The 24,802-nt window shown below is 44.7% G+C and overlaps 1 protein-coding gene across 1 annotated transcript in view; it reads right to left on the minus strand.

Moving 5' to 3' along the window:
* Positions 1-23,734, minus strand: part of LOC126252530 (uncharacterized) — a 78,960-nt gene extending 55,226 nt beyond the window's left edge. The window contains exons 1-2 of the mRNA XM_049953425.1: positions 23,560-23,734; positions 4,056-4,276 (exon numbers count right to left, since the gene is read on the minus strand). Coding sequence (XP_049809382.1) covers positions 4,056-4,276; positions 23,560-23,734 — 396 coding nt within the window. The remainder of the gene's footprint in view (positions 1-4,055; positions 4,277-23,559) is intronic.
* Between the last annotated feature and the right edge of the window lie 1,068 nt (positions 23,735-24,802).

A 24,802-nucleotide genomic window follows, 5' to 3' on the forward strand; every position in this document is an offset into this window, starting at 1 on the left:
TACCTAGTTCGCATTCCTTCGTGTGGTTCTAGAATCAGTCACTAGACTGAAGTACTGACCAGAAAACATCATGTGTTCCTAGGCACACTATCCTCTAGATATAACATTCTTTCCTATTGCCGAAATATCTTGTCGCGATAACGGGAGTGTTATACGTCTCGACAGCACCTCAGCCCATTCCACCGTGTTCTCTTGACATGGTACCTAGCGCCTTCTCTCTATTTCTCAGGGTGAAGAAACCATTGCGTCGCAGGCATTTCAAGAATGACGACGACGTAATTTTGGAGGTGGAATTTTTCCTGAACAGCCAAAATACAGACTTCTGCAATGAAAATCGCTGCCATGTCATCCATTGTTGGGAAATATATGCTGCACTGACGGGTGCCTATGTGGAGAAGGACTGACACCTTCACCAAATTTCATTGTCGCTGCTTGATTTATTCGAGGAGATAATTAAAACTGACGCATTCTTTATGTTACTCGAAGAAAAGGAGGGCGCTAGACGCTACAGTGAAAATATGTCTCGGCCCATCTGCTATGAAGTGTATAGTACCCAGCAGTCGTGATTTAGCGAAATTACGTTTTTCTGGACTGACATCAGGCGAATACTAGGGTAGTTCCTTTCACAAGACTCCGTCCGTATTTGTTTCCCCATCCTCACCCTGCAAGTCTCGTGCTCCTTCCGTGTGACATCCATGTCAATGGGACGCAAGATCTTGCTATCCGACTCTTCTAGGCATGTTCAAAGTATTAAATGGGAAAAATTCTTATTATTGAGAGAACCGAATTCCTAGTTGCTCTTGCGATGCAGCATACACTGATGATACAAAACTTAATGAAAATCTTAATGGCGCGTTGGTTCACCTCTGCAAGCCAATACAGTCGAGGCCCTGCGTATTTGGCAAGTTCTTGTTAGGTCTCCAGAGGTACGTGGCACCATATGTGAATGCACAGGTCACGCAGTTCCCGTACATTACGAGCTGGTAATTTGTGGGGGCAAAGCTGGTGTGCAATAGTGGTCCACACGTCCAGATGTGATCCACTGGGTTCAGATCAGGTGAATTTGGTGGCCAAAACACCAACGTGAGTTCACCGCCATGCTCTTCAAAGAAATGCAGCACGATTTTGGCCTTAGGACAGAGCCAGTTGTCCTCTCGAAGATCCCATCGATGTAGGGGAAGACATCAAATAGGTTATCCATAATAACGGTGCATAGTCCACAACTGTCGTGGTCCGCACGTAATGTGAATTGACGGTTCTTTGGTGTATAGTAACGCGCTTATGTTATTTGCGTCATATCTGTCATGCGAAGTGAAAACGATGCTTTTTTTTATTGAATGTGCATATGCAACACAGACTCATATATATATATATATATATATATATATATATATATATATATATATATATCAAACAATGGAAAATCCAGGATGGAATGTAATTTAATTTACCTGTGAAACCAGTCATGTGGTCTACAAGCTAAGCTGTAACCACTGTGCTGCATTCTATGTAGGCATGACAACCAACAAGGTGTCTGTCCACATGAATGGCCACCAACAAACTGTGGCCAAGAAACAAGTGGACCACCCTGTTGCTGAACACGCTGCCAAACATGATATCCTCATCTTAATGACTGGTTCACAGCCTGTGCCATTTGGATCCTTCCCACCAACACCAGCTTTTCGGAAATACGCAGGTGGGAACTTTTCCTGCAATACATCCTACGTTCCTGTAACCCTCCTGGCCTCAACCTTCGTCAGTCACTGTCCTAACCCATCCAGCCCCTTCCCTACTCCCATTCCGACACTATAGAGCCGTCATTCCACTGTCACACCCAGTCTTTTTCTCTCTCTTTTTTTATTTATTTAATTTTTTAATTTTTATCCTTTTTTATTTCTCTCTCTCCGTTTCCATTAGTTCCCCCACCCTCCTCACCTCTCCCCTGCCCGCTACCCAACCTACAGCACTTAACTGTCTGCCATCCCCCACTATGCTTCCCCGCCCCTCTCCCCCCCCCCCCCCCAGCCTCCTTTCCCCAGTCACTCCCATCATGCACTGGTGCTGCTGCTCGCAGTGTGGTTTCTGTTGCTGGAGACTGCAGTCAAGTGTGTGAGTTGCGTTTGCGTGAGTGTGTGTGTATGTGTGTTTATTGTTGACAAAGGGCATTGGCCGGAAGCTTTAAGGGCGAAAATCTTTCTATTGTGCCTATCTGCGACTCAGCATCTGCGCTATATTGAGACTCATATGTATGTTGTTATGGTTGTGAATGAAAAAAAAAAAAACAATGCAGCAGAACAGTTAATTAATATTATTGTAATATTCCAGCTGTGAGTGCCAGCGATGATGCGCTACCTTAATTGAGATAACAACGCTCTTTGCTGTGAAAAAGAGCATCTATGCCTTTTGTAATTTTGGAGATAAGGAATGGGGATTGGACATTGTTTTTTTGGGGTCAGATACGTAGTTTGCATGTAGATGTAATTTGAAGTGCAAATGAGATACAACTTGGAATCGCAGTTACCAATAATAAAAAAATTTATTTTGTGAAAAAGAAGGTAAATATCATCTACGAACCTTTATTCGATGTTGGATCCTTGGACCTTCATAAAACTATCAGTGTGTTTTGCAAACCACTGCATAGTGATTTCTTCACAAATTAACAATAATGGGCAAATCTGCAACTATCACACTCCAAACGACGCGAAATATTTCGCCGTCTGCTTGTGTGTTAAAGACGTTCCCTAAGCGACCAGTTTGTAAGTAAAAAAATATCGTACTGCTACTGTTGTTCAACCTTCTCGTTCTGAAAGTGTTTCCAGAAAATCTTATGGCCACTGCGAGCACTTTAACTGCCATGAGAGACGGGGTTTTCATTGGGAGTTGTAGCACTTTGCCTTGCGTTCTCTGAGAACCAGAGAAACGGAAATCTCCGACCGCCAACTCATCCTATACTTCACCTGTTCTCTCCTTACAGCAGCCATAAAAAAAACATAGAGGCAATTTTTTTCACTGATTCTTATATTAGACACCTCAAAATTTTAAAATCTATGCATATAGGAAAAAAAATCAAAAGAGATTTTAAACGCGGTAGCTGTCTTATCTGTCTCAAAGTCAAAGGTCAAGTTATTTAATTATACTTGTGAAAGCCCAAGTGAATGTCCCCCACGGCATAATACTGCCTCCACCAGACTGCATATGGGGCGCGGTCCACATTTCGAGCAGCCATTCGCCAGGATAACGGCGTCTCAAGATACGACCATAGACCTGGTATAACAAGAGTCAATCGTCTGACCACAGTCCAGTCTCGATGACCCCGTATCCACTGCAACCACAGCTGACGAAGTCGTTGGATTGAGCATAATATTCTCTCGTCAGATATAACACAGATCGCCGCCTCTGCTGCATTACAGAGCAGGCATGGTCCGACCTCCACGTTCTGCAATGAAGCGTGGACAACTAACAACCTGTCATCTATTCGTCGTTTCACCATCCTTCAGCCTCTTTCCATAGGTGCTGTCTACCGTAGCACCTGAACAGTCGACCAGCTTCTCCGTTTCCGAAGTGCCCGTTTCCAGATGCCGGACCGTAACGAAATGGTTCAAATGGCTCTGAGCACTATGGGACTCAACTACTGAGGTCATAAGTCCCCTAGAACTTAGAACTACTTAAACCTAACTAACCTAAGGACAACACACACATCCATGCCCGAGGCAGGATTCGAACCTGCGACCGTAGCGGTCACGCGGTTCCAGACTGTAGCGCCAGAACCGCTCGGCCACAGACCGTAACGGTCTGCCGTTTGTCGAAGTCTAATATGTCAGGGGATATCTGGTTTGTGGCCTGTATCATCGCTAGAATGGTTCTCCACTGGTTTCTGCTCTGCTTGTATAGTTTTCTTACCGCATCATGTGCTCGAGGCAGTATTCAGTCTCGCGATGGGCAGTAGCCATAATGTATGAAGCTCATAAATATATCTCCTAATGTAGCAACAAACACACATGTATAGTAGAGTATCTGAGAGGAGCAAGGACTAAACTAGTTGAAGTGTCGCTTACCGGGTAGTGGGGGTGATGACTCGGGACATGAGGATGCGGCAGCGGCAGGGGCTGGTGGTCAAAGCCCCCATGCACGCTGCCTCCGCCCTCCACACCATACGAGCCATAGGAGCCGCCGACCAGACCGGCGCCACCATAGCCCACACCTGTTCCCGGACCACTGACGAAGGAGCCGCCATGTTCTAGCCCGCCGCTCCCATACGCCCCATAACCGCCAGATGCTGTAACATGAGTACATCGAGTATAGTCAGAGCCAGGTCCATATTCAAATAGTGTAGATTTTGAAAAATGAAGAAACTGCAGGACAGCTGCTTAACCCACAATCTTTTATTGTTTACACTCGGTTTCGCAACACTTAAAGTTCCATCACCTGGTGTAGAAAAGTGTTCCGGAACTAGTCGTGTACACAATAAAAGATTCTGGACTACGCGACTGTCCTGTAGTTTCTTCATTTTTCAAAATGAACTTGCACAGTTGCGGCTGCCCCTTACGAAGAACTCTTGAAGCAATGTGCGTTTGGGACAGCTGCTGTGCTGGGCAGGGCTCTAGTGGAGGTGGTGCACCATTGCTTTCTTCTTGCGAAATAATTGTGTATTTGTGTATCTGTATCATGGGGATCACTTGTAGTGCAACAGCAAAAATTACAATTAGTAGCGTATAAATGTTTGTACCGTTTCACAAATATTATAAAAGTGGATGCAAAAGTGTATGTATGTATGTACCACATCTCATAAACCACTGGATCGATTTCAACTAAATAAGGTACACATATTACTAACTGTCTGAAAAGAACTCGTGTAGGGGTAAGTACCACCTACCTCACCTACCTCTCAAAAGAATGGAGCTGGAGGTGAAAAGAACGTAGTTCACGGCGCGCGAATAGTCAGGCTATATTCATCCAATATTGGAGAATGAGAGCACCTAATGACTGCCAACAAACTTCACGCACAATTTCAAACCTTTACGAGACTTTTTCTCGTTGACACCCTTCACGAAATGATGAAATGAAATGCGCGTATGGCATCGTTGGACGGGAGGCCCTGTAACGCTGGAAATGCATATCCTCCTATTTCCATCTATTGTACTATAAATTTTTTTCCTATATTTGTTACCTGCAGATATGACATTTCTGTGTCTTTATATGGCTCTGAGCACTATGGGACTTAACATCTGTGGTCATCAGTCCCCTAGAACTTAGAACTACTTAAACCTAACTAACCTAAGGACATCACACACATCCATGCCCGAGGCAGGATTCGAACCTGCGACTGTAGCATGTATATATATATATATATATATATATATATATATATATATATATATATATATATATATATGTGTGTGTGTGTGTGTGTATCGATATATAATTGATTTGCTTTGTAAATATTATTTGTATTTTTACGCTGTGTCTTGCCTAGGGAAAACTATGCTATCGAGCGATTACATCGATAGGTCGTGTGGAGAACCAAAGTGTTTAGGATCTTTGGTAGTGTTAACTCTGCCGCGTGGAGCACGGTCAGAGCGGAGTCTGGCTGAAGTAGGGCGATGGACGAGGTGTGTTGTGTGACACTCCCGCGAGTTACCGCGCTTTCGGGGTTTGGCAGCATGTAATTGCGCTCGACTTGCTATGCTAGTTTCTGACACGGTGTCGCGGACGGGAAGCATTAGCTGGCGCACATCAAGAGCCCGTTTCGCCTGGCGACCATGTCGAGAAGAAGGCGCGCCAACATCCAGCTTCTGCAACAGCTACGGCCGACAATGAGTGATTGTCGCCACCTCCTCCATCGACGACTTCAAACCTTCAATCAACCAACAAGGAAGACTGAAAGCACGTAAAGTTTTAGAACTCTATGGCAGACCTCAGCTTTTCAAACTATTCCATTATTTTAGTGAAAATACATTCCATTTCACCGCTTTAGTTTCAAAGTTCAGTTAGGGTATTCATAGCTGGCTACAATATTTAGATTACACAAGCACAAATTAAGAGTGCGAGTTTTGTTACCATATTTTAGCTTACCTGTGACTGCAGCTCAGCTTGGTACGTACTAAATTTTACTATTGTTAATTGTTCAGAATCATTTAATTTAAGTTCAAAATTATTTCTAAATTGCGTAGATTCAAGTAGCTTTTGAAATGATTGTTGAGGTAGTCCAAGACTAACCTTATTTTATTGAATTTCGTTGTTCTTCAGAAACAAAGTTCTCTATTAAACTCAATCACTAAATTAACTTTCAATTTTCCGGTTTTATTAATTATTTTGCTTAATTTAGTCAGAGTGTAGCGAAATTTATTACTTCTGCAAACATTCAGTTTTCACACAACACGTGTCAACCTTCAATGCCACGCTTTTAGGGCTACTCGTAATTATATGTGCATTAATCTTTCATTTTCAGTTATTATAGTAGTTGTCCATAGGACTGGCGACCGTAATTTTCCCCAAATCTCAAATATCTAATTAACGCCAATTAATTGTTAACGTAACGACCGTACGTTTACTTTCTTTATTAAATTTACCCTTTTCTCAAAATTCATTTCCACCAATTTCATTTGCATTTTTCCTTACATTTAGATGTAACCCTTTCCTCCCTCTTTACCGACAGATTAACTTCGGTGACGATTGCTTTTCCCAAATTTCCATTAGGTACACGCGGTTTAATTTTTCACTGTGATTAAGGTCGATAAGTGAGGGGGAGGTTACAGCCCCATCCGGGGAAGGTCGACCGCCAAGTGCAAGTCTTATTTGAGTCGACTCCACATTGGGGGACTTGGGCGACGGTGATGAGGATGAAATGATGATGGAGACAACGCAATACCCAGTTCCCGAGCGGAGAAAATCTCCAACCCGGCCGGGAATCGAACCCGGGCCCGTTTCCATGCGAGGCGAGCACGTTATCACCCAGCTAAGCAGGCGGAAATGTGATGATGAAAGGAAAAACAAAATTATCGCTTACTACATTCTCGCTGGTTATGCAGCAAAACTGTTGTATCAGTTATGACGTTTTAATTTACTACTTCTATTCGGAAAAAAAATTTGCAGACGGTATTCACATATACCACTGACTATTCATGCCATATGAGGTAATGAGAGAACTTAGTGGCTTGCAACAAACTTCACACATAATTTCAAACCTTTACGAGACTTTTTCTCTTTGACATCCTCTACAAAATGATGAAAGGAAAGAAATATTTCTTACTACATTTTCGCTGTTCGTGCAGTAAAACTGCTGCACCAGGCATGACGTTTTAATTTATTCTGTGGGATACACATACACATATGCATACATGTATACATACGCACACTACTAAGACACTACTACAGTCGAGTTAATTTAAGGAAATCCCTGAGATCTGGCATGGTTTTACACAGGTTTCAACTGCGAAGCGTGAACGGCTCTATGCGAAAACGATAGCCATCTATAGAGCTACGAAGGGGCGTTACCACAGAGACGTTTATAAAAGCGCGTTGTAGACATGCGAGGCAGCTGCACGCAATGTACAGGAACTGTCCGGGATCGTGTTCCTTATAATATGGTTATTGTACTTATGCGTTTATACCTAACGTATATTACTTGTATGACCGTTTCATAATTTGAAAGGTGTCTTCACGAATACATTGCAAATAATTTTTTTCGATGCTTCACTACAAACACTGTTCACTTTTTGTTTTCGTTCCTAATAGAAAACTGGCAGAACGAATCCCCGAGCAACGCTGGGTTTGTCAGCTAGTAATCAAATACCTTCAGACATCCGCGGGGGCAGTTTGGCGTTCCTCGATCGCCGCTGCACTATCGCCGTTCTGCCTGGTAGCTCGCTGTTGCTTCCTGAGTGACAGCATAGCTGTAACAACTACAATATTCTGAGACTCTCTGCCTTTCCGGTAGTTCGTTGGCCTCTCAGCAGTCCTGTTATTCAAAAACCTGGGAAGTAGATAGCGTACTCAAGTAGGTCATGACGGTCGCTATACGCGATTTGTCCCTCCTCTGGTGCAAGGACTTCTGGACAGATCGAAGAGATTCTTTCCATGTCATTGCACATGTTGTAACGAGGCGATGTTTTAAATCTTCTTGGATCGTCAGAACTTGTGAAGAGACTTCATCTTTGAGTTTATCCCAGAATAAAAGTCGGCTGGCGTCAAGTGAGGCGAACGTGTAGGCCAACTTATTATGTCTTTATGTCCTAATCAGAGTCCAAGAAAGGGCTGGGTGAGCGCTTTGCCAGCCACAAGCGAGTAGTGAGCCGGACACCCTTCACTAATCGAACTGGTACCACAACCACGTACATCAAGTATTTCAAGTAGTACTTCCTCTAGGAGAGCCGGTAACACTTGTAAAAAATTGTGCCCATTAAAGTTTCTTCAAAGAAGTAATGACCAGTTGCATAGTCTCCGATAACCCTATACCAGACATTCAGAATCCACTGGCTGTGGTGTTCAAACTCCTCAGCTAATATGGATTCTTAGCGTCCAAATAACGCATTTTTCTTATATTTAGCTTTCCATGATTTTCATCGGTAAACAGAAAGAACCTATTGTCCTGATGTGGCATCAGAACCGAGCGACAGAATTCCGTGCATCTTCTGTAGTTACGATGGTTAAGCCTCTGGTGAACTGACCCGTGGCGCGGGTAGAAGCTGTCTGACTGCAAAATGCAACAACGATCGTCTGATTTTGTCTAGAATCCCTCGCCGTTTCTCTGGAGCTAACATATGGATTATGAGCAATAACTGCCGTAACGACTAATTTCTTCACTGCGCTAGTTACAGGCTTTCTCCTTAGCCTCAACATTGTGTTCCAGTGCTCTTCCAATAACAATTTCCAGAACATTCGCTGAATTGACACCATCTGTCGGGATGTCTTTTTGCGTACAACTCAACTGTACCCTTGGCGTTCCGTCTGCGTTCTCCATAAAGAAGAAGCATATTTAGTTCCTCTAGTTTTTTTTTTCAAATTAATCAGCAATCTACACACGTGAACGATACAGACAGCTCCATTTTATCTGTGTACCTTTTATGCCGGTATCATGGCGAAGGGGCACTCTGCTTCCTCCTTATACGTCGTGACGTATTTCCTGATTTAGGTACGTATCAAACGACGAACTTCTGCATAAGATAGCAATCTGTTTCATCTTAAAAATAATTAAATCCCATGTCTTAAATGGTGTACTTACTCTGAAACTAGCAATCGGTTTTTAAAGAGTGAAAATGGTTCAAATGGCTCTGAGCACTAGGGGACTTAACTGCTGTGGTCATTAGTCCCCTAGAACTTAGAACTACTTAAACCTAACTAACCTAAGGACATCACACACATCCATGCCCGAGGCAGGATTCGAACCTGCGACCGTAGCGGTCGCGCGGTTCCAGACTGTAGCGCCTAGAACCGCTCGGCCACTCCTGCCGGTTTAAAGAGTGAAGCGCTGTTGAATTCGTCTCTTTCCGAACAACGAAACTAGCAGAAGAAATTATGAAAGTTCCACTTGAAAATGTGATACTGATATCTCTGTAATTAATACGGCTATGTAAAGAGACTAGAGACTATACGACGTTTAGACTACGACTTATTAGCGAGCGAGAGAATACGAAAATCTTCGTGTGGCTTATGAAGGCCAGCTACAACATTGTGGGTTGCATAAAGCGACATAAGGCGACAGCTGAATCACCCTACGAGGGTTACTCGGAAAGTAACGTCCGGTTTCTCGTGAAACATAAACCATCACAGGTCTTTTTTTTTTAAAAAAAAAAGAAGAAAAGAACGGTTTTATTTAATTCCTTACACGTTCCTATATTTTGCTACATAGTTTCCGTATTTGTTGAAATATTTGTCATAACGTCTTACAAGCATTTGCATCCATGAGTCATAGACATCTGCCTCTTGTAAGGGTAACCAGTCTTTAACTGCTTCCTCCACGCGGCCCCTCCCGCCGGAGGTTCGAGTCCTCCCTCGGGCATGGGTGTGTGTGTGTGTGTTGTTCTTAGCACAGGTTAGTTTAAGTTAGTTTAAGTACTGTGTAAGTCTAGGGACCGATGACCTCTGCAGTTTGGTCCCTTAAGAACTCACACACATTTGAACATTTTTTTGCTTCTTTCACCTCGTCATCTGATGCGAAGCGCTTGCTGCCGAGAAACGTCTTCAGGTAACGGAACAAGTGAAAATCACTCGGCGCTAAGTCTGGACTGTACGGTGGGTGGACAGTCTGTTCCCATTCAAAAGATCTGATCAGATTTTGAATGGCAGAATGGGGTCTGGCGTTGTCATGCAGCCAAAAAACTATAGACGTCAGCAAGCCACTTGGCTTAATCTGTATTGCACGTCGAAGCTTGCCTATATAAAACTGTCAAATCTCCATGTCTATCCAAAACACGGTTGCCACAACCTGGCATGCTGAGACTGTCTGCCTGACCTTGACATTGACTGGTGATGTCGTGTGACGCCTTTCCGTTGACTGATATTTAGACTCTGGGAGTCATGTGAGCAACCCACGGCACGTTCCCTGTGACACCGTTCTCTAAAAACTGATCACCTTCCTTAAGACATTAGTCCAAAAAATCAAGAGTACAAACCGAGCTTTCCATTTTGTCCTACTCAGTAAGCAGCCTGCAACCCAACGTGCGCGAATCTGCAAAATTGCAGATATTATGCAAAGCTGTTTTGCCCACATTCGGAAATTCCAGTTTTAGAGTTGAGATTCGCCGGTCTTCATGAGTTTTTTCATCCAGCGGCTTTGATCAAATCTTCTGAGATCACTGACGGTCGCCATGATCGCGGTTCATCATTGACATTCTCCCATCCGTCTTTGAAAGCTCTCATCCACTTACGCACTTATCTATCAACGAATTTTCATCGCTGCAACGTTCCTTGTTCCCAAAAACCAAATCTTTCACAAGCATTTCACAGTCGGTGGACCCGTCAATTGTTTTAAACATTTTGAACGGACACAGTAAACAGCACACTTAGACAATACCAACGCAAATGGCATCGTTTGACAAGCAAGGCATGCATGGGTTCGGTGCACAAGCGCAGTCCAGTGTTGGCGTGACATTCGATTAGCTACAGCGATTTGGGCCCTTTCAGAATAACCCTCATACAGGGTGTCCAGAAAAGGACTCCCTGATTTCAAAATTAAATATCTCGAAAACAAAGATCAATAGAGGAATGCAGTAAACGGTATGTTTATTGTGAAAGCTGTAAGAAGTTTATACAGCAGTTTGAAATAATAATTACAAAAGCTGCTAACAGATGGCGCTGTAATCGCCATACGTATTGCCTAGTATAAATCGTGATCCGAAGCCCAGAGCGATCAGTTCCACTACTGAAACGTGAAAGGAGCTTAGCGTACCGAAGGAAGAGATTAAAACCATGTACTCCATTGAACAATGTGTTTTTCTGGTGCTAGAGTACCACAGGTTAGAAGAGAGTCCTACGGCAACAAGGCGAAGTTTTCAAACACGATTTGATGTTCCAAAAGGACCCGATGCGAAAACCATTCGTACGCTCTTCGCAAAATTTCAACGAACAGGCAGCGTAACTGATGATCTAGTGGGGCATGTTAGCCGCAAGCAAACCGCAGTTACGCCTGAAAATATCGCCACAGTTTCTGGAATTATTCAGCGAAATCCAATGTCATCCTTCCGTAGAACTGCATCTGAGACTGGTTTGAAACGTTCCAGCGCGCAGAAAATACTGAGAAAGAGCCTACACATGTTTCCATTCAAAATTCACACGCACCAGGCTATACCTGTACGAGCTGTGCAACAAAGGGTTACCTTTGCTAATCAGATGCTCACAATGATTGATAGTGAAGGATTTGATGCTGGCTGCATTGGTTTACAGATTAAGCACACTTCCACCTGAATGGATACGTGAATAAGCAGAACTGGCGATTTTGGGGTTCCGAAAAGCCATATTGGTGTGAAGCGAAACCCCTGTATTCTCCTAAAGTTACTGTGTGGGCTGCAGTATGCAGCAGAGGCATTATTGGCCCTTTTTTCACCCGAGAAACGGTCACTGGTGCACGTTACGTTGCAATTTTGGAACAATTTGTCGCCACACAGCAAGCGTTAGAGGATCGACCAGGTACTGAATGGTTTATGCAAGATGGAGCCCGACCACATCGGACCGAACAAGTGTTTCGGTTTCTTGAGGAATACTTCGGGAATCGAGTCATTACTTTGGAATATCCCAAATGTACTGGTGCAGGCATGGATTGGCCTCCATATTCGCCGGATTTGACTCCCTGTGACTTTTTTGTGTGGGGCACAGTGAAAGACATGGTCTACCCGAAGCATCCCGCCACGCTGGACGAGCTTGAATCGGCGATCTCTGTGGCATGTGAATCCATTTCGGTTGAGACACTACGAAATGTGATGGCGAATTTCATTCTTCGTTTGCGCCACCTCTGTAGTGCCAATGGTGAACATTTTGAAAACATTGTGATGTGGTTGTTTGCAAAGATTGTTTTCATACGATTATTTCACTTATGTATGCTGATATGAGCTGTACAGCGTACAGCGCCATCTGTTAGCAGCTTTTGTAACTATTATTTCAAACTGCTGTATAAACTTCTTACAGCTTTCACAGTAAAAAACATACCGTTTACTGCATTCCTCTATCGATCTTTGTTTTCGAGATATTTAATTTTGAAATCGGGGAGTCCTTTTCTGGACATCCTGTATGTAGAAGAAATACTGACTTTTCAAACGGCGAAAGACAAGCTCAAGCCGGCCGAAGTGGCCTAGCGGTTCTAGGCGCTGCAGTCTGGAGCCGAGCGACCGCTACGGTCGCAGGTTCGAATCCTGCCTCGGGCATGGATGTGTGTGATGTTCTTAGGTTTAATTAGTTCTAAGTTCTAGGCGACTGATGACCTCAGAAGTCAAGTCGCATAGTGCTCAGAGCCATTTGACAAGCTCAAGAGAAATTTATTTCACTCTCTTTGTATTAAAGGGATATTTTTTCGGTGCACACTCTTCGTTGTCCTGACTATGATCCGGAGTATGCAACGCGATATACCTGCCGTTCACGGGATTGATAATGGCTCAGAGGTAGTACATCAATGTGAAGAGAGGCCCTATAGACACTGTGGACAGTAATGCCACCCCTCGAAAGGGGCGTTATATTCTCTGTGCCCCGAAGGTGTTATTTGAGAGTCAGCCATATGCGATACCACCAAGGTACGCTTTCTTCTTTGATTTATCACATATTCACCCATAACATGACTATCACAACAGTATACTTGATAATCTCAAGTATAACTCTAATGCCGGATGCATCATCCACGGGCACGGATGAAGGTAATGGGAGGCATATACATCTAAGTCTATGCAAACGATTGTGAAAAGCATAGCATAGGGTACCTCCCAGCGTTTCACTTGTTATGGATTCTTCCTGTTCCATTCATGTACAGAGGTCCCTCTCCGTAGTCGAGGTAGCTACCGCTCGACACGGAGGCTCAAATGGCTCTGAGCACTATGGGACTTAACATCTATGGTCATCAGTCCCCTAGAACTTAGAACTACTTAAACCTAACTAACCTAAGGACAGCACACAACACCCAGCCATCACGAGGCAGAGAAAATCCCTGACCCCGCCGGGAATCGAACCCGGGAACCCGGGCGTGGGAAGCGAGAACGCTACCGCACGACGACACGGAGGTAAACTAGTTCAAATCCTGGTGGTGAATAAAATTTTCGCTGCCATTATGTGGCCGGCAAGGAGGGAGAGGAAGTGGCTTAAAGACTTTGGGCCAGCGCCCTGGATTAAATACCAGACAACTCCTTGCCATCTCATGAAGTGAGGATATACGAGACTGTTGATGGTGATCCGTCGGTCAGATGGGGGACATTAAGCTTGGTGGTCCCCTTTGTACTTTTCAAGAGGAAAAGGCTATGTACCGGCGGCGGGTTTACCCTCTCTCTTCTCTCACCATTTTCATACAACACAAACATACCACAACACAATACACGCATCCATTACATCCTCTCGCACTCTACAAATACACACGCGACGCAGCTCTTATATATCCGCAAGGGAAGGGTGAACATGTTCGGAGGAAGGACAACCCGTTGGATACCATAGCCAACAATGTCATACCACACTTAACATTTTTACATGTATGGAGCGTGGTAAGAGTGGTTGCTTAAATGCCTCTATGCGAGTTCTAATTACTCCAATGTCCTCTTCGCGGTCCCTACTATAGCGACACGTAGAGAGTTGTCGTATATTCTAAGATTGCTCACTTAAAGCTCGTTCTTGAAACTTTGTAAGCAGGCTTTCTCAGGACAGCTTACGCCTATCTTAAAGTGGCTGCCAGTTCGTTTTTTCTTTTTTCTTTTTTTTTCAACATTTCCGCGGCGCTCTCCCATCGGTAAAACAAACCTGTGACCTTCGTTGCTGCTCTTTTTCGCATGCGCTCAATATCGCCTGTTACTTCCATTTGGCATGGGTCCGACACACTTCAGCAATATTCTACGTTTGTTTTTAAGCAGTCTCGTTTTTATCCGAATTGCTTTTTCATAGTATCCTAGAAATGAACCGAACTCTGCTACCTGCTCCACCTACGACATGGCCTATGGGATCATTCCATTTCATACCCCAATAAAGTGTTACACTCAGATTAGCGAAACCAGTGATGACGTACAGATATTTTAATCATATGACACCACATTTTTATTCTGTTTTTGAAGAGCGCAGTTTTACATTTCTGAACATTTAAAGCAAACTGCCAATCTTTACACCACTTTGAAATGTTATCAAGATCTATGTGAACTTTTGTGCAGCTCTTATTGGACAGTATTTACAGTATTTAAAAAGAAAGAGAAATGCTGTCTTAACACAAAAAAGGCGTATATGTGCTGGACAGAGTTAGAGATGTAAAAGAAGGGAACTAGCTTTTCGACGTATCTGAATGCTTCAAAGACATTTAAATCAAAACATTTTGACATATTTGAGCTTTTATACGAGTTAAACCTACAGTGAGCCCTATTAGCTGCAAGGTGTTCACCCACCTGCATCTTGTAATTTGTAGGGTAAAGCCGCTGATTCTATGCCCAAAATCAAGAAGATTCGCCAGCCGTAATAAACAGTATATAAGATCATATGGCTGAAGAGCATATATGGATTTGTTCCTGGAGGGTCGTTACAACATTTTGACATTTTTTTGATTTCTGGATTGGGGTGTGGGGGGGGGGGTTGATTTTTTCCCCGAGGGGACCATTTCTCCCTCTGTAAACGCAAGATTATGTCCTTCTGGTGAGTGGGTTGCATCTACAATAGGAAGTATCCCAAAGTGGGTGTGCATCTATAACAGGAAAATTCCAGAATAGAAATGGGTGCACGAAATGATAAATGCCATGTCGGATGACATGACGGCATGTGTCATGTTATACGACATGACATCATGTATCAAATGGCTCTGAGCACTATGGGACTTAACTTCTGAGGTCATCAGTCCCCTGTAACTTAGAACTAATTAAACCTAGCTAACCTAAGGACATCATATACATCCATGCCCGAGGCACGATTCGGACCTGCGACCGTAGCTATCGCTCGGTTCCAGACTGTAGCGCCTAGAACCGCTCGGCCACTCCGGCCGGCGACATCATTTATCATTTTACTTCATTTGACACGATGTGTTATATTACGTGACATGGGTACTAATACTGCACAGAAGCAACGAAGAATCTGGTATAGGCATGCATATTCAGATACAGAGATATGTAAACAGGCAGAATACGGCGCTGCGGTCGGCAACGCCGATACACGACAACAAGTGTCTGACGCAGTTGTTAGATCGGTTACTGCTGGTACAATTGCAGGTTACCAAGATTTAAGTGAGTTTGAACGTGGTGTTATAGTCGGCGCACAAGCGATGGGAGACAGCATCTCCGAGGTAGCGATGAAGTGGGGATTATCCCGTACGACCATTTTACGAGTGTACCGTGAATATCAGTAAGCCGACATCGCTGCAAGAACGCGGCCAAGGCGACTGAAGAGAATCATTCAAAGTGACAAAAGTGCAACCCTTCCACAAATTGCTGCAGATTTCAATGCTGGGCCATCAGCAAGTGTCAACGTATGAATCATTCAACGAATCATCATCTATATGGGTTTTCGGAGCCGAAGGCCCACTCGTGTGCCCTTGATGAAATGAAATGTCGTGTGGCGAGGGCCTCCCGGCGGGTAGACCTGATCGCTGACTGCACGACGCAAAGCTTTACGCCTCGCCTGGGCCCATCAACACCGACAATGGACTGTTGATGATTGGAAATATTTTGCCTGGTCGGATGAGTCTCGTTTCAAACTGCATCGAGCGGATGGACGTGTACGGGTATGGAGACAACCTCATGAATCCTTGGCGCTGCATGTCAGCAGGGGACTGTTCAAGCTGGTTGAGGCTCTGTAATGGTGTGGCGCGTGTGCAGTTGGAGTGATATGGAACCCCGGATACGTCTAGATACGACTCTGACAGGTGACACGTACATACGCGTCCTGTCTGATCACCTGTATCCATTCGTGTCCATTGTGCATTCCGACAATTCCAGCAGGACAATGAGACACCCCACACGTCCAGAATTGCTACAGAGTGGCTCCAGGAACACTCTTTTGAGTCTAATCACTTCCGTTGCCCACCAAACTCGCGATACATGAACATTAGTTAGTATATGTGGGGCGCATTGCAACGTGCTGTTCAGAGGATATTTTGCACCCCCTCGTACTCTTATGGATTTACGGACAGCTCTGCAGGATCCATGGTGTCAGTTCCCTCCAGCACTACTTCAGACATTAGTCGAGTCCATGCCACGTCGTGTTCCGGCACTTCTGCGTGTTCGCGCGGGCCCTACACGATATTAGGCAGTTGTACCAGTTTCGGCGGCTCTTCAGTGTGAGACGAAAAGGTAATTCCTTCTTTTACACCCCTAACCCTGCCTCGGACGTATTCGCCTTTTTTGTGCTATGATAAGAACATTTTTCATCCTGGTTCCCAACATTGTTGTTGTTGTGGTCTTCAGTCCTGAGACTGGTTTGATGCAGCTCTCCATGCTACTCTATCCTGTGCAAGCTTCTTCATCTCCCAGTACCTACTGCAACCTACATCCTTCTGAATCTGCTTAGTGTATTGATCTCTTGGTCTCCCTCTACGATTTTTACCCTCTACGCTGCCCTCCAATGCTAAATTTGTGATCCCTTGATGCCTCAAAACATGTCCTACCAACCGATCCCTTCTTCTAGTCAAGTTGTGCCACAAACTTCTCTTCTTCCCAATCCTATTCAACACCTCCTCATTAGTTACGTGATCTACCCACCTTATCTTCAGCATTCTTCTGTAGCACCACATTTCGAAAGCTTCTATTCTCTTCTTGTCCAAACTGGTTATCGTCCATGTTTCACTTCCATACATGGCTACACTCCATACAAATACTTTCAGAAACGACTTCCTGACACTTAAATCTATATTTGATGTTAACAAATTTCTCTTCTTCAGAAACGATTTCCTTGCCATTGCCAGTCTACATTTTATATCCTCTCTACTTCGACCATCATCAGTTATTTTACTCCCTAAATAGCAAAACTCCTTTACTACTTTAAGTGTCTCATTTCCTAATCTAATTCCCTCAGCATCACCCGATTTAATTTGACTACATTCCATTATCCTCGTTTTGCTTTTGTTGATGTTCATCTTATATCCTCCTTTCAAGACACTGTCCATTCCGTTCAACTGCTCCTCCAAGTCCTTTGCTGTCTCTGACAGAATTACAATGTCATTCCCAACATTACTCTATCACAATTTTGACATTAGCCCACATTAGCTTGGCAACCGAGATAGATTTTTGCTGACTCGGGTGACGAGTGTCTTTCGAATCATGTTACTTACATCCTAGCAAGGGATAAGGTTTTTACAAAACAACAGGAAGACCATTCATTAAACGTACTTATTTAACTTCTTACAGAATTTAAACCGATTCGCACAAGTTTGAAACATGGAATTGTGGTATATAAGAAAATCACAAAAACGTGTTTTTTGCACTTAAAATCAGAATGAAGCTAGATTTTTGAATGCGAGTTTTCAATTTTACCGTAAAAATCCGTATTTTATTTATTTGGTTAGCTTTAAACGCTTTCGTCAACTGAATTCAGACAAGAACGAATTCTACATGGTGCATATAACTCGAATTTAAACAGTAATGTGTCGACAACGGATAAAGATTAAACGATAAAAAAATTCGTTGTTACTTTACCCATTTATCTACCTTCGGGCAAAATTTGAACCGATTCGTACAAGTTTAAAGTACAGAACTAGCGCGCTTCAAACCCTCTCAGAAAAATTGCTTTTTTTGCACGTAAAATACAAGTTAAGCAAGATTTTTTCAAACGGTTATGACTTATCTTAGACCAAAGTCCGATACACAGTAGGACCAAATATGAACTCTCAGTCTCGCCTCAATCCGTAGTTATTTCAAATGGTTCAAATGGCTTTGAGCACTATGGGACTTAACGTCTGAGGTCATCAGTCCCCTAGAACTTAGAACTACTTAAACCTAACTAACCTGAGGACAGCACACACATCCATGCCCGAAGCAGGATTCGAACCTGCGACCGTAGCGGACGCGCGGTTCCAGACTGAAGAGCCTAGAACCGCTCGGCCACAACGGCCCGCCGTAGTTATTTAAGGGTGACTGTTATCTCATGTAAAATCCGAACGAGGGTGACTGTTTTTGCACTCGAAATGCGAACAATGCACATACACATGGTGCTGTTAGCTGAATTTCAGCAAAAGGATTTAATCAATTCGCACAATTTATATGGGCGCCAGGTCCGGCTGGTCGTTCAAACCTGGCTTAATATACTGTAATATAGCTACAGTAAAACAGATGTTCGAACGGCTATAGAAATGGCCGCTGGTCCGGGCCAAAACAAAAACTTTTTACCTCGTGTTCCTAGCTCAGAAGCTGAGTACCAAGACCCCCACAAACCGCGATTCTACATGCAGCCTTTTCAGGCATATTTGTTACAGCGCTTCCGCGCTGAGACTGTTATAAATAATTGCGCAATCTGTGAAAAGTCTGAGGATAGTATTGTCTGCAAGGTCAGTAATATGCAATATGAACCGTACTGGTCCCTACACACATCTCTGGAGCACAACTGAAGTTACTTTTACACGTGTCGATGATTTTCCATCCAAGGGAACATTACGTGTATTCCATGAAATCCTCAGTTCAGTTACAAATTTCGCCTTATACCCGATATGACCGTGCTTTCGATAATTCGAGGCGCACAGATATTCATGGGCGCTTGCAGAATATCTACGGAGACCTGGCGGTAAACTAAAGCATGGTGAGTTGGTGGGGAATGAAGCGTGGTTTCTTAACTTCGAAACGTAAAGAAAACGGCAATCCATGGAGTGAGGTCGCATGACGTCTCCTCGGAAAAAAAGTTCAAAGCCGCAACCTCAGCCGGTAAAGACGTGGCGATGCTCCTCTAGGACTCTGAAGCCAATTATCTCTGAAGTATATCGTGCTTCCTTCAGGAAATTGAAGAAACGACTTCAGCGTGTTCATCACCACAAAAATGCAAACGAAATTCTCCTTCTACATCTACATCTACAACTACATTTATACTCCGCAAACCACCCAACGGTGTGTGGCAGAGGGCACTTTACGTACTACTGTCATTACCTCCCTTTCCCGTTCCTAGAAGAGCGTAGCGTTCCAAAGGATTGGAAAAGGGCACAGGTCATCCCCGTTTTCAAGAAGGGACGTCGAACAGATGTGCAGAACTATAGACCTATATCTCTAACGTCGATCAGTTGTAGAATTTTGGATGTTCGAGTATAATGACTTTTCTCGAGACTAGAAATCTACTCTGTAGGAATCAGCATGGGTTTCTAAAAAGACGATCGTGTGAAACCCAGCTCGCGCTATTCGTCCACGAGACTCAGAGAGCCATAGACACGGGTTCACAGGTAGATGCCGTGTTTCTTGACTTCCGCAAGGCGTTCGATACAGTTCCCCACAGTCGTTTAATGAACAAAGTAAGAGCATATGGACTATCAGACCAATTGTGTGATTGGATTGAAGAGTTCCTAGAAAACAGAACGCAGCATGTCATTCTCAATGGAGAGAAGTCTTCCGAAGTAAGAGTGATTTCAGGTGTGCCGCAGGGGAGTGTCATAGGACCGTTGCTATTCACAATATACATAAATGACCTTGTGGATGACATCTGAAGTTCACTGAGGCTTTTTGCAGATGATGCTGTGGTGTATCGAGAGGTTGTAAAAATGGAAAATTGTACTGAAATGCAGGAGGATCTGCAGCGAATAGACGTATGGTGCAGGGAGTGGCAATTGAGTCTCAATGTAGACAAGTGTAATGTGCTGCGAATACATAGAAAGATAGTTCCCTTATCATTTAACTACAAAATAGCAGGTCAGCAACTGGAAGCAGTTAATTCCATAAATTATCTGGGAGTACGCAGTAGGAGTGATCTAAAATGGAATGATCATATAAAGTTGATCGTCGGTAAAGCGGATGCCAGACTGAGATTCATTGGAAGAATCCTAAGGAAATGCAATCCGAAAACAAAGGAAGTAGGTTACAGTACGCTTGTTCGCCCACTGCTTGAATACTGCTCAAGAGTATGGGATCCGTACCAGATAGGATTGATAAAAGAGATAGAGAAGATCCAACGGAGAGCAGCGCGCTTCGTTACAGGATCATTTAATAATCGCGAAAGCGTTACGGAGATGATAAACTCCAGTGGAAGACTCTGCAGGAGAGACGCTCAGTAGCTCGGTACGGGCTTTTGTTAAAGTTTGGAGAACATACCTTCACCGAAGAGTCAAGCAGTATATTGCTGCCTCCTACGTATATCTCGCGAAGAGACCATGAGGATAAAATCAGAGAGATTAGAGCTCACACAGAAGCATACCGACAATCCTTCTTTCCACGAACAATACGAGACTGGAATAGAAGGGAGAACCGTTAGAGGTACTCAGGGTACCCTCCGCCACACACCGTCAGGTGGCTTTCGGAGTATGGATGTAGATGTAGATGTAGATATGGTTCGCGGGAAGAACGACTGCCGGAAAGCCTCCGTGCGCACTCGAATCTCTCTAACTTTACACTCGTGATCTCCTCGGGAGGTATAAGTAGGGGGAAGCAATATATTCGATACCTCATCCAGAAACGCACCCTGGACAGGAAGCTGCACCGCGATGCAGAGCGCCTCTCTTGCAGAGTCTGCCACTTGTGTTTGCTTAACATTTCCGTGACGCTATCACGCTTACTAAATAACCCTGTGACGAAACGCGCCGCTCTTCTTTGGATCTTCCCTGTCTCCTCTTCAACCCGACCTGGTACGGATCCCACACTGATGAGCAATACTCAAGTATAGGTCGAACGAGTGTTTTGTAAGCCACCTCCTTTGTTGATGGACTACATTTTCTAAGGACTCTCCTAATGAATCTCAACCTGGCACCCGCCTTACCAAAAATTAATTTTATATGATCATACCACTTCAAATCGTTCCGTACGCATACTCCCAGATGTTTTACAGAAGTAACTGCAACCAGTGTTTGTTCCGCTATCATATAATCATACAATAAAGGATCCTTCTTCTCTATGACAACGCAAGGCCTCACACGAGTCAGCGCTCCCGAGAGGAGATCACAAAATTACACTGGACTGTTCTTCCTCACGCACCCTACAGTCCGTATCTCACACCTTCCAACTTACATGTGTTTGCTCCAATGAGGAATGCACTCCGCGGGAGTCAGTACGTGGATGATGGGAAGGCTACTGATGCAGCAAGACCTTGGCTCCGACGACGACCAGCAGAGTGGTACCATTCCGGTATACTGGTCCTTCCAGTAAGTGTAAATATCGTGTGATAGGGCCTCCCGTCGGGTGGACCGTTCGCTGGGTGCAAGTCTTTCGATTTGACGCCACTTCGGCGACTTGGACGTCGATGGGGATGAAATGATGATGATTAGGACAACACAACACCCAGTCCCTGAGCGGAGAAAATCTCCGACCCAGCCGGGAGTCGAACCCGGGTCGTTAGGATTGACATTCTGTCGTGCTGAACACTCAGCTACCGGGGGCGGACAGGAAGTAGATGAAGTTAAGGTATTCTTCTACCAAAGCAGCAAAATCGTCCATGACGGTTGGAGCAAGGAGGACATCAAAAGCAGACTAGCACTGCCAAAAAGGGAATTCCTGGCCAAGAGAAGTCTATTGGTATCAAACATAGGCCTTAATTTGAGGAAGAAATTTCTGAGAATGTACTTTTCGACCACAGCATTGTATGGTAGTGAAACACAGACTGTGGGAAAACCGGGTCAGAAGAAAATCGAAGCATTTGAGATGTGGTGCTACGGACGAATGTTGAAAATTAGCCATTGGTTAATCAGGAGGTAAAATGACTGAGGCGGATTTGGAGGGATGTTTGGAATGCAGGATAGAAGGCGAGGAAAGCGGTATCATCAGCGTACTGAAGGAGGTGGACTGGGGGAGTTGGTTTGCGCATATCAGTTACGTAAAACGGAGGAGAGGAAAGGAGAGAGGATGGAGCCTTGGGGCACGCCTGCAGTGGGAAGGAAAGTGGGGGAGTTGTTGATAACTGTGACAATGGATGGGTGATTAGGGGGAAACAGTCTAATAAGAGTCACATAATTAACTGGAAGTGCGTACGTTAGGTCTTCGAAAAGATGTCCGGAATCCCATACATGTTCGTAGGCATACTCAATGTCGAGGGAGACAAAAGTAGCAGATTTCTGGGTGTTGATCTGGTAGGATAGGAGATGGGTGATGTGCAGGATCTGGTCATCAGAGGAGAAGGTGGGATGAAAACCACACTGGTTAATGGGAAGGGGGTGGTGTTGGTTCAGGTGTTGATGAATGTATTAGACAAGTTTTGAAGACCTTGCTGAACTCTGAGGTGCGACAGATGGAGCTGTAGGAGGAGCCATCAATAGGGGTTTGCTCTGTTTGAGGAAAAATAGGATTTTGGACGTTTCCCACAGTTCTGTATAGTAACATGTAGCGAGGACAGTGGTGTAAAGGGGTTGCAATGGTAACTAAAAAGCAGACAGGGCATTCTTTGAGGTGTCAATAGGTAATGTGCTCATAACCAGGGACTGTGCTTTATTTTCTGTGAAGTACTTGTCTTGTCTCATGTGCTTGATTCAGGAGTTTAATTCTCTTTGTGGGAATCGAACCCGGTCCCCTTAGGATTGACATTTTGTCGCGCTGACCACTCAGTTACGGGGGGCGGACGCCCTTCCAGTAAGGTGGCGTAAGGCCGTCGCGTTGAACGGAGATTATGTTGAGAATCAGGGTTTTGTAGCAAAAGAGTGGAGAATAGTATGGTATATTGAATTAACCCATCCTGCTTTCAGGAAAAAGAGTTGCATTGCCTATTGAACCCTGAAAGTATTCATTAGCATCTTGCCAACAGAACACTATGTTGTTCCACACTCGGGCCAGTCAGAAGGAATTCTACTGACATGCCACGTACCTGGGAAGGCGGAAGCGCTCCTGTGTGAGGAGGGGAGCTGCTGCAGTTGGTCCTCGGCAGCTGGTGGTTCGCTCACGGAGCCGTTGGTTGCCGCGCCGGCCACGATGGCGCTCGCGGGGCTCGGAGCCAGTAGTGCCGCTAGCAGCAGTGCCGCCGGCAGCTTCCCAGCAGCCATGGTGCAGCAGAAGCGCTCCCGCGGCGGCAGGTGGCCCTATATACGCGACGGACACTCTCTCTGCCGCGACAAACAGAGCGGCACCGGCCGCCACAATGCACAATGGCAGACGAGGCGCTCGCGAGACGCACGGCACGACGCCTGCCGCTGGAGCCACGCGCTTCCGTGTTCCGCAATCTGCTGTCCTCGGTCACCGTCACTCACCGCACCTTACCGTACCTGGTACTTCCATGTACCTCTCTTTTCTACTAATTTACTTTATTTAACTTTGTGACCAGATGCCCTTCCTGTCATCACGGTCCTCAGTTAACCTACGAGAGGTAATCAGAAAACTTTAATTATCATCTCGAAAATCAAGCAGCAAACATCAAACTTGGTGTTAGTCCATTTACACAGAGTGATCCTGTGGTGATGTTACAGACTTTCGGGAATGATGAAGAAGGGTAAATTATTTGAGGTAACGGACCCTAGTACGACAACGATGGCTCCAAGCACTATCGGACTTAACATCTGTGGTCATCAGTCCTCTAGACTTAGCACTACTTAAACCTAACTAACCTAAGGACATCACACACATCCATGCCCGAGGCAGGATTCGAACCTGCGAACGTAGCAGCAGCGCGGTTCCATACTGAAGCGCCTATAACCGCTCGGACACAGCGGCTGGCAGTACGGCAAGTACCAAGTCGAAAGGTACACGAGAAAAACTACACTACTGGCCATTAAAATTGCTACACCACGAAGATGACGTGCTACAGACGTCAACTTTAACCAACAGGAAGAAGATGCTGTGATATGCAAATGATTAGCTTCTCAGAGCATTCAGACAAGGTTGGCGCCGGTGGCGACACCTACAACGTGCTGACATGAGGAAAGTTTCCAACCGATTTCTCATACACATACAGCAGTTGACCGGCGTTGCCTGGCGAAACGTTGTTGTGAGGCCTCGTGTAAGGAGGAGAAATGCGTACCATCACGTTTCCGACTTTGATAAAGGTCGGATTGTAGCCTATCGCGATTGCGGTTTATCGTATCGCGACATTGCTGCTCGCGTTGGTCGAGATCCAA

The sequence above is a fragment of the Schistocerca nitens genome, chromosome 4 (assembly GCF_023898315.1).
Source record: "Schistocerca nitens isolate TAMUIC-IGC-003100 chromosome 4, iqSchNite1.1, whole genome shotgun sequence".
Taxonomy (NCBI): domain Eukaryota; kingdom Metazoa; phylum Arthropoda; class Insecta; order Orthoptera; family Acrididae; genus Schistocerca; species Schistocerca nitens.